At 48.3% G+C, this 11,150-nt stretch overlaps 1 protein-coding gene and 1 pseudogene across 1 annotated transcript; both read right to left on the bottom strand.

Moving 5' to 3' along the window:
* Window positions 1-2,206: 2,206 nt before the first annotated feature.
* Window positions 2,207-4,342, bottom strand: LOC109732743 (putative cyclin-dependent kinase F-2). Its single transcript, XM_020291927.4, has one exon. It carries the CDS (start codon window positions 3,504-3,506, stop codon window positions 2,532-2,534), a length of 975 nt encoding a protein of 324 aa, XP_020147516.1. The 5' UTR covers window positions 3,507-4,342; the 3' UTR covers window positions 2,207-2,531.
* A 2,405-nt stretch (window positions 4,343-6,747) lies between these two features.
* On the bottom strand, window positions 6,748-8,087 carry LOC109732730 (cytosolic sulfotransferase 12-like; annotated as a pseudogene).
* Between the last annotated feature and the right edge of the window lie 3,063 nt (window positions 8,088-11,150).

Below are 11,150 nucleotides of genomic sequence, written 5' to 3'. Positions count from 1 at the left end.
TGGAGGTCACGAAGGCGGACAAAACCACAGGTATAGAGCCCAACCCTCCGTATGGCCCATGGCTGGTGAAGGACCAACAGGTTCTAAGCTACCTGTTGAACTCACTCACCCAGGAGATCCTTGCGCAAGTCATCGGTAAGGAAGGTACCTATGATCTATGGGCTGCTCATACCACACTATTCGCTGCACAGTCTCAATCTCCGATAACAAATCTGAGGATAGCCATCCCCAACACCAAAAAGGGCAACATGTCAAGCAACTCCTTCATCGCCAAGATGAAGAGTCTTGGAGATGAGCTTGCAGCGGCTGATCGTCCAGTGACCGATGGCGAGATGTTTGACTACATCCTCATTGGGCTCGATCGGGTTTACGATCCCATCATTGCAGCAGTCGGCGCCATCAAGAACTCCATCACCGTTGATGATTTTTTTTCTCGCAGATTTCTGCGTTCTACCAGAGGATGGAGATGTTGGGTGACGGACCATTCGGTTTTCGCTCATCTGCAAATGTCGTGTACAGAGGGCGCGCGCAGTCTCGGGCTAGAGGAGGTCACAGGCGTGGGAACAGAGGGCGTGGCCGTGGTGATCGTGCCTCTCCTTCTCCTACTCGTGATGGTGGAGGCGGCGGCTATCAGCAACGCCAGCGACAACCACCACATCAGCAACAGCATGAGGGGGACTATCCCAAGTGCCAAATATGCTACAAGTATCACGTCGGCGGCACAAGGGTTTGCTGGCACCGCTATGAGAAGAACCATGAAGAATAGAAGAACGCCAACCTCATTACCAACTCCTACGGGATAGACACAAATTGGTACGTAGATTCTGGCGCCACCGAACACATCACAGGGGAACTTGACAAGTTGGCGATGCGCCAATTTTTTTCCTTCAAGAATTTGATCATGAGCACCGCTTATTACCACTCCATTCTTGATCTAGTATGCGTGATGACCATTGTCAAAGGCAAATTCGAGCATAGTGTACCGAGTGCCAATGTTCTGATCAAGGATCCTCCAAAAACAATTGCCAATTCAAGTTAATTTTTCGACAACGAACTGAATAATATGGTCCAAATTGAATAAAACATCAAAACCAACTTCGATATATATGCATCGCATTCATTCATTAGTACTATTTCATCAACATTCATTCATCATTCTAAATATACGCCTCCACACATTCATCTTTCTAAATATATGCATATATACATATGAATTCATTTTAAATATAGCAATACCAAATGTGCATATGTATATCCATTCTGAATATATCAATACCAAACATATCAATACTGCAAGATGTGGCTTCACCTATATCCAGACATCCATATGTCCATCCATTGATGCACACATCCATTCTAAAAAAATGTAGTTACAAAAGTTCAAACTAAAAGGTGAACTAGGGTTCACCTAGTGTCAAAAAATGCATCAAAACTAGAGCTATTATACTAAAACTAATGGAAGGGATCAAAAGAGCTCACTTCTCTCATCGTGGAGTCATCTCAATCCTCAAGAGCGGTGAAAAACTGAGGAGATCGAAGGAGGGGGGGGGGGGAGGAGAGCCGCCGCCCTCTCTGTTTTCTCAGGCGGTAGGAGGAAGAAGGGGGGCTGGTTTGGTGGATAAATATCTTACCTCCAGAGTCTCGGTAGACAGTTATACCTTAACGCCATTGACCAGGGGATAGGAAAAAGGTCAAATGACAAATTTTTTGCAAACGCGAGTCAGATCGTGCTTAACTTGCAAACAAGGTCAAAACAGTGATTTCGCCCGACCCCGTCGACGAGGCCACTAGGCGGCGTGCTCGTGGAAGTCGCGCGCGGTTTCCCCGGTGGCTCGCCGGGATCACACGTGAGGCACGGTCGCCACACATGGCGGGTTTGGCGTCTAGTACTGCTTCATTTTCCAGCACTGGGACCAGCTAGAGACGGGACGGGAGACGTGGCCGGCGTCCCGATGGGCACACCGACGGCCGACGTCTCTGGACACCATAAGCAGGACCATCTCCGAGAGCCTAACGCTCTGGCCTACTAGGTTTCCAACAATTTATTCTTGTCGGCAAGTACCATTTGTGTGTCGCGCGTGGTGTTTGGGTGTAGCTACCAGTCTGGGTGTGCTCTTAGTGTGTACGCTTGCAGCTTCTGAAATTCGGACAGATTTGAAGCAACCGGGACAGTTTTTTAGGGACGTGAGGTGAGGTACACGAAGTCTAATCAATGGCGATTCGTCCATGGGAGCTTTGCCACTATTGTATTGCTTTGTTTATAGTATCACAAGATGCTCGTTGCGATTGCTTGCAAGGACAAGATAAACAAGAGGAGGAGAAAAAAAAATGATGAACTAATCAGCAGGACCCTCAAGGAACTCGTGCCACTTCACCGACTATCCCACCAGCCTTAACGGAACTGAAGACGACAGTGCAACAGCGCAGAGCAGAGGACAGGAGCACAAAAGCCGCCACCAAAATTGTACACTCTGCCAAGCGAATCTTCGGCTGATTAAAAGAATATTGAATCATGGCGAATCTAGAGCTTTCTATACAACGATCGCGTCAGCGACGCCGCCGACGCGCGCCGTGAAGCGGCCGCCGCATGCGCTGCGAGGCTGGTCGACGTCCGCCGACTCGGCGTCCGTGAACCAGGGCCGCCGCAGCGCGTCCGCGGCGGTGAGCCTCCTGTCCGGCCTGCATGCCAGCAGCCCGCTGAGGACGTCCAAGCCCGCGGCGGAGAGGGACGGGAACATCTCCCGGAGCCGGCTGGGCGGCCTGCTGCGCTGGCAGAGCGGCGAGCCGGCGCGCGGGAGCCGGCAGAAGCCGGGCCAGTCCGTCATGTCGTCGGTCCCGACCGTGTCGAACGCTCTGTTCAGCTGGTCCATCTCCGACCTCCCCGGCAGCAGCGGCGCGCCGGCGAGCAGCTCGGCCATGATGCACCCGAGCGCCCACGTGTCCACCCGGTCGTCGTACTCCGTCGACCCAAGGAGGAGCTCCGGCGCGCGGTACCACAGCGTGACCACGGGCGACGTGTAGGGCGGCGCCGTCGCGGCTGCGAAGCGCGACATCCCGAAGTCGCAGATCTTGAGGTCGCCGTGGGCGTCGACGAGGACGTTGTCCGGCTTGAGGTCGCGGTGCAGCACCCCGAGGTCGTGCATGGCCCTGGCGCCGTCCAGGAGCTGCCGCATGAGCCGGCGCGCGTCGGCCTCGGGGAAGGGCCGGCCGCGCTCCCGCATGACCTGCGCCACGCTCGGCCCGACGTACTCCATCACCAGGAACGCGGCCTCCCCATCCCGGTGCGCGGCCCGCAGCTCGACGACGGACGGGTGGCCGCGGCAGGCCTCGAGGCACGCCGCCTCGCGCAGGAGGTCCTCGGAGAGCCGGCTGCCGTCGTGGTCGCCGAAGCCAGCGCCGCGGAGGCGCTTGACGGCGACGGTGGCGCCGGTGCGGCGGTCCCGCGCCTTGTAGACGACGCCCGAGGCGCCCTCGCCGATCTTGTCGAGCCTCTCGTAGTGCTCCATTGCCGACCGTGGCCGCCGGAGGTGGTTGGGTGTCTCGCTCGCGGCTTGGGCGCGCGGGTAGGTAGGCGGCTGAAAATTAGGGAAGGCCGCTGCGTTATAAGGGATGGCTTGACGACGAGTCGCTTTCGGTTTGGCACGCACAGCACAGGTCCACGCTGTCTGTCAGGTTAAGCAGCGGACGAGTAAGCGCGTTGACTGTTGGTAGATTTTTCACGTGGTTAGTTGGAGTTAGGCCGGGAGTGTGCGTGCGGCGGAGCCAACCGACCGACGCTCGGCTCGGTTCGGCCCGGCAGGTTGAGCGTCTTCGGAGTAGCTGCGGTGCGAACCACCGGAACAGGGAGGAAGACGTGGACTGGGCTCGGGCTACCGCGCGCGTGCGGTATGACTAGTAGTAGCCGACGACGGTGGTTCGGCGAGCAGGTGGAAAGAGCGCGATTGGCGGTGACCGGCTGCCGGTTGTGCTCTGTGCTCTCCATCGTTTCTTTTCTTTTCTTTTTAGTGCACATGATCGATTGCGAATCGTATGCATCTTTTTTTTCTTTTGGCAGTACATATGATTTTTTTCGAGAGAGAAAATTTCAATCTATATCTATATATCTATATCTATCTATCTATATCTATATCCATACCTACTAATAAAAGAAGAAACATTTCTTACCAACGTAATTACTGTCTGTCCGCGACACAGTCAATCCAGATTTTTATCCGCCCGTCGTCCGGAAATTTCAGCGCCAGCCTGCGTTGTGGCTCTTCTCAGCCGGCCCAGATTTTCGTCCCGACCCATTTACTTTGGGAAATTTCAGCGCCAGCTTCCTTCTCAGCCGGCCTAGATTTTCGTCCCGGCCCATCTACTATGAGAAAGGACGCCAAAAATAAGGGCTAGTACGTGGGATCGAACTCACACCTTCCGCCAAGAATATAAGGCTGCGATCACTTGACCTGACGCACATCTATATCTTATAAACGGTGTTCGCCCAATTATGAAATAGTCCCACCTCGACCTCTTATATTCAACCACACCAGTTTATATACGTAAAAAACTTGAACATACACAGAAGCTGGCTGCTGGATGAGTATCACCTCGGTGGTAAGAGAAAAGATATAGGTAGATTGCTATGAGTCCACGAGAGACACGATGCTACACCTAAACAAGGCAAGGCCCCCGGGAAACTCAACACCCAGCGCAATGGGAATTGAGGGAGGAGCATCTAGAGGGAAGAGCACGCTATAAGATTTGCCATGTCATTAAAATCCTACTTGAAGGAGTGAGAAGAGACGAGAGAGAGTGAAGCGGACTCTTATTCAATAGCACATAGATTAAAAAAATAGTATACATGCAGCTCTTCCAATCATGCAAATATTAAATGATTAGAGCCAACCTAATAGCCAATCTAAGAGCCAACCTATTATATGAGTATTTTGTATTAATGCTTTAAGTGAGGTGGCATCTCCTTGTAGCCACAGCCGGCTATATGCTCTTGTATGACCAATTCAAGGCACCATGCCAAAAAGTTTGGATTTTCAACAAGTTTTGCATTTTTTTGGAGTTTTCACGGTGGAAAAAGACCGGCAAATCACAACGTGCAAACAGTTTTAGAATCCATTTAAACCTGGCATGGATGTCTAACATGGGCATGCCCACCTGCTTGCAAAAGTTTGGGTCATTTATCCATAGTAAAAAAAACCACAAGTTTTTGGCATGGTACATCCGTTAGCATGTAGTTTTCCTAGTTTACATGCTTATGTTATTTGTAATTTTCGTCATTATCAATCAATATGAACATTTTCTTATTTCCTGACCATTTCTTCAAATCTGACAACAATTTTGGAATTTTAAATTGTGTATGTAAATTTTACAAACTTGAACACTTTTTCCAAAACAATTACAAAAGTTCCCAGTAGGAGATGAAAATTTTGAACACAAATTGCAAACCACGTACTTTTCTAAAAAAAATCAATGTTTCTTGGACCGCAACATTTCTTAAGAAATTTAGCAGAAAATTCAAAAATGGGAACATTTGAAATTCCAGAATATTTTTAAAAATTGTAAACAATATTTAAAAACAAGAACGTTTTGGGTATTTCAAGCAATACTTTAAAAAAATTAACAGGTTTGAATATAATAATAAATTTTAAAAAGCAGAAAAATGAATTAACGAAAAAATAAAAAAAATAGAAAAGGAAAAAAACTTAGCCTTGGCCCAACTATTCAACGGCATCGCTCCCTGTCGGGCACTTGTTGTGCCGGTCCAAGCATTTGCGGATTTGAAAGAAAATCATCGATTTGAAAATAAAGTTCCCATACTTGTAAATACTCGCAAATTTTCAAAACAAATTCACTAAAAAAGTTCATGAAGTTTCAAAAAAATGTTCATGAATTGGAAAAAGTTCATCGAATTTGAAAGAATGTTCATGAATTCGGAAAAAAGTTCACGCAATCGGAAAAAAGTCATGGATTTGAAAGAAAGTTATGAAATTTAAGAAAATGTTCATGACTTTGAAAGTTCCATGAATTTAAGAAAAGTTCACGATATTAAAGAAAATTCAATAATTTTAAAAAAGGAAAACGAAAATGGAAAAAGAAAGAGAAAGAGATATAAAAACAAAAGAATACCGCCCAAAAAAAAAACAAGAAATATGTTGTGTGTTTTTTTAGCGTTGATTTGATGAAGGGAAAATAAGTAAACAAGTCACGTCAAGTAAGATGTCCCACTTGATTACTACAGTTGCACTTAACTCGGGAGGTCAGAAGTTTGAATCTCATCGCCGCAAATTTTTTGAGGTTTACCAGAAAAGGAAAAGAGTAAATGAGCCAGACCCGCTACGGAGGGGGGGGGGGGGGGGTGCGCTGAATAGGATCGAGCTCTACATACACAGGGGGCACGCAGGCGACATATTATCAATAAAGGATCATCCTACCCACCAAGAAAAAGAGTAAGTGAGCCGGGCCCGGAGCGGAGGGGTGTGTACGCTGAATAGGATCGGGTTGTACGAACACAAGGTGCACGCAATAAATGAGCCAGGCCCGGAACGGAGGTGGATGTGCGCTAAATAGGACCGGGTTGTAAGTACACAGGGCGCATGTGGGCGCCATATTATCAGAAAGATCATCCTACCCACCGAAGCAGAAGTGAAGTATTACCGTGGAGTACTTTCATCACTAAAAAACATAGTTTTAAATAGCGCGCTAAGCCTCTTAACGACGGACCTCTTCTAAGCGCGAGGCCTCTTGTAAACGCTATAGCTTAAAAACCATGCTAAAAAGAAGTGCAGGATGCACGCAAGGTACTCGACGTTTTCCCTGGCACGACCAACTGTGGTGAGTTCGTATTTTGTGTTTTCTGTTTATGACCGAACCGAGGAGAAGCATCACGCGCACACACATTGACAGTGCTCGTCCAGGTCGTGCAAATCCTACTAGGTGTGCAGGGCATCTCAACAGTAGGAGATGAGCTACATCCATGCTACATGTCCTGCCTTTATTAGTTACGAGTACATTTACAGCAATGAAAACACAAGCTTCGAGCTTAATTACAGAAGACGGTAGTACTCACTAGGCCTGTCGGCCGGCGGCTGCAAAGGCGAACCCCGACCCTTGCAGCGCGTCCTCGACGATCCCATCCAGCCGCGCCGCCATCGCCGGCGTCACGTGGTTGCTCCAGTCTCCGGCGACCCCCTTCCGAAAGAAGGCCTCGTTCTTGACGTAGTTCTGAGCACCGCTCTTGTTCGCCTCCACGTTCTTCAGGGCGCCGATGCTGCACAGCTCGACGATGTCCCGCCCGCGCCACCCCCGCGGCCTCCTCTTCCTCGGAGAACGCGCACCCCATGAACTCCGCCAGCTTCCTCACGTTGCCCACCGGGTCCGCAGCATCTCCTCGTACTGGAGGAAGAGGACCTTCTCCGGCCACCTCCGGCTCGCCTCCCAGTAGCTCAAGACGTGGGGCCACTGCGGGCCGCCGGGGCACCGGCCGACGCAGAACAGCTCGAGAGCTTCCTCCATACTGAACGGCTTTGGCACGGGCCGCGGTTCGTCGTCGTTGGCGGCTCCGGCTGCGGCGGCCGCCGCATCTTCCTTGCGAACAGCCACGTGGAAACGAAGGCGTCCTTGGGGTCGCGGCAGACTTACACGACCTTGCAACCGGCGCCCTCCGCCGTGACCAGCTCTGGCAGGAGGGAGTAGGGCATGTGGGTGGCGATCACGCGCGGCGCAGGTAGCACCGCAAAGGCGTCAGCCGTCGGATCAAGCGCGTAGGGCACCTCGAGGAACTCGACGCAGTCGTGGGGGTTGCGGAGGCGGAGGGGGTGGTTGGGGGCGCGCGGCGGGTGGTCGGCACGGTGGGCCGTGGCGAAGGCGAGCGCCTTGAGCCAGGTGGTGCCGGACTTGGGGAAGCTGGCGAGGAATACGTCGGACGGCCTGGGCGCGAGCACCGCGCGCACGGCCACGATACCCGGGAGGATCGGCTAGGGGAACCAGAAGCCGCCGTGCTGCCTGAGCTGGAACGGCGGGAACCGTGTCTCGAGGGGAAGCGAGGAGATCACGAGGCGCTCGGCCATGTCGTCGTCTCCGATCGACAGGGCCATTGGTCGTGCCGTGCTACTGCGTGTGCCAAACAACCACGGTGTGTATATTTGTAGGGCTGGATTCACTCTAGTTTAGTTGCCACGAGATTGACGAGATCCTTGGAGAAATAGTTTATCGAGAAAGATACCAAAATACCAAATGAAGATTGGAAGTCCACCGGGCTGTCTGATCGCTGCACGGAATGACTAATTATGAGAAAAGACATTCTACCATGCACGGTATCTACTCCTATCGTGCATGTATCAGCCACTCATCATGTTTGTGATTCCAACACATGCATGCATGTATTTACTGCAGTGCTTAGTTTACCTCAATCTGTGGCCCCCAGTTTCAGTAGTTAACGTCATGTCAATCAGTCACATTTTCGCATGTGCACATAACTTTCCTCTGTGCCCAAAGAAACGATGCACTTGTATATCACTCATCCATGCTTTTTTGCATGATTCCCAAGTTTAAACCTAGATTATTTTTTGAATCATAAGTCCGACGTGTAATACGTTTACAAAACCATATGTGCTTATTTCATTTTTGCAGACAATAGTCAAAGTGTATTTGAGCCGCAAGGAAAAACAAGTTTTCAAAAACTAATTAAATATTGGTCATGTTTTAAATATCTCGTCAAAATAAACACTTTTGTCCCGATAGAATTTAAGACATACTTTTGTATTAGAAGAAATGAGCTATTTAAATCGTTTACATAGAAAGAGATAATATATTTCCTGATAGAGTTGCAATGAGGGGCATAGCCATGCACACGTACGCAGGACAATATTTACGAAGAGCACTGACACACGGGAAATACACTTTGGTTCCTGGTTGTATATGCACCTTATATGGGGATTTTTTTTAAATTTTTAAATAAAAAGTCAAAATAGGTAAGAACTATTTTGACAAAACACTTGACTTACTTTTGCACTGATATATAAATGTCGATGAAAAAAAAACAAAAGTTGACCTCACAGCAAAAAAAACAAAATTTATTTGCTATTATAGATCACTATTCACACTATTTTAGCCAAAAATTTGTCTTTTTTGAAAAGAAGTCAAAGGGATATTTTTTTCATGGATTTTTTTCTCACGAGTACAATAGAAGGTCAAGTTTATTTTAAAAATATTTTCAGGAATTTTTGACTTTTTGTTAAATTACTAAAAAAAATTCCATACAGGATGCATATGTCCCATAGACCAAAAGTTCCCCCCCACTGACACACACACAACCTGAGCTTGTGACAGGAGGGGTGGTGATTTCTGGTTTGCATGCACATTGATTTCTTTTGGGCGTGAATCTCGGTAACAAAATGAGTGGCAGATCCAGGCACGGTATATACCGTGCACCGTAGTTTTGCCGTTCTCCTAGAATTATTCGTCAGCCAAGCATTTCCAGGCCATTACGATTTACGTCAGCTGAGTTGAGTGCATTATTGGTGACTGTATTTGCATATGAGGCTGCTGGCCGCCTGTGCATATACTTAGAGAACTCTGGCTATATTTCCGTACCGTAAAATCGTTTTACGGCGTCTCCAGCGGGAGTGAGAAGACCGCGAGGGTGCTCGGCCTCGGCCATGTCGTCGTCTACGGTTGATGCGGCCATCGGTCGCGCCGTGCTGCTGCCTGTGCCAAGCAACCACGGTGTGTATATTTGTAGCTGTATTTGTGCACTAGTAGAAAAAGAGCTTATTGTCCTGGTTGGTAAGGGCCTTTTGTCCCGGTTTTTGAACCGGGACTAAAGGGTCGTTACTAATGGCTTAACCCTTTAGTCCTGTTTTTTATACGAACCGGGACAGATGGGCCTCCAGGTGGCCGGTGTGGCGAGCCCAGACAGAAGGGCCTTTGGTCCCGGTTAGTGCCACTAATCGGGACCAATAGACATCCACGCGTCAGTATTTCAGGGGCTGGGTTTTTGTTTTTTTTGGGGGGGGGGTGTTTGGGGGTTTTGGGGGGTTAATTTAGGTGTTTCATATATTGTGTTAGCTAGCTAATTAATAGAGAGAAGTGTCCTCTCTTATCTCCGTGCTTGGTCGACGCTACGTACTATATACGTATGGAGAGGACTAGACACGCTAGCTAGTAATCAAATGAAGGAAACAGAAGATCGTCATGAACATATGCATACAGAGAGAAGTGATATCGACCACCTCTCCTTCTCCAAGAGATTGGTCGAACAACAAGTTCTCGTATATCTATTCGACACTACCGGCTACATATATACAATAATTATCTCTTATAATATAATCTCCTAATTAAATTGTAAGAACACATGGTCCACATAGTATTCTCCGTTTTCAGCGATCACGTGGTCAAGGAAGAATGCCGCCAATTCCTCTTGAATTGCTCGCATACGATCTGGTGCTAGGAGTTCATCCCGCATCCGAAAGATCTAATTTGAAGAAGGGGGTCAATACATATATATGTGAATAAATGAAACTCAACACAAATGATGGTAATAAAATAAAATTGTGAATATTATTGCTTACGCACTTCATATTGTTCGTCAGAGTAGCCCCGCTCATAGGTCGTGTAGCGGATGGACTCGCAAACGTAGTAATTATTCCCGGGTTCCTGCCACAACCACTTTACAAGAAATACAGGTCAATCAAACTGATAAGCAAGCATGCTAAATGGTATTGATGAAACTAGTGCTTGAATCACTAGGAGATGCGCGAAACATGCTACTATAGTACTTACTTTCGGGTGTCTAAATTGCAGTTTCTTCGGCAGTCCCGGAGCTTTTTTGGTGAATTTTCTCCAAACCCTGCCAGACAAAGAAAACAATTACTTGATATCAGGAAATGAACAAAGTTGCTGATATGGTGGATAATGATCGATTTAACTTACTTCTCGAGCATTTGAGTCATGTCCGCATAGTCCTGGGGATCTTTTCGTCTCGAGTCTAAGACGGTTACTACTCCCTGCTCAAGCTTAATCTCTAGGAGAATATAGTGGAAGCTGCGCACGCATGCATAAGTCATCAATTACATTACTATAACCTGGACTAATAAGGGAAACCGAATATGCACAAGACAGTAACACTCACTTGAAGTTGTAAGGAAAGAGTATTATAT

This window comes from Aegilops tauschii, chromosome 1 (genome assembly GCF_002575655.3).
Source record: "Aegilops tauschii subsp. strangulata cultivar AL8/78 chromosome 1, Aet v6.0, whole genome shotgun sequence".
Taxonomy (NCBI): Eukaryota; Viridiplantae; Streptophyta; class Magnoliopsida; order Poales; family Poaceae; genus Aegilops; species Aegilops tauschii.
This window is presented reverse-complemented; position numbering and strand designations above follow the sequence as displayed.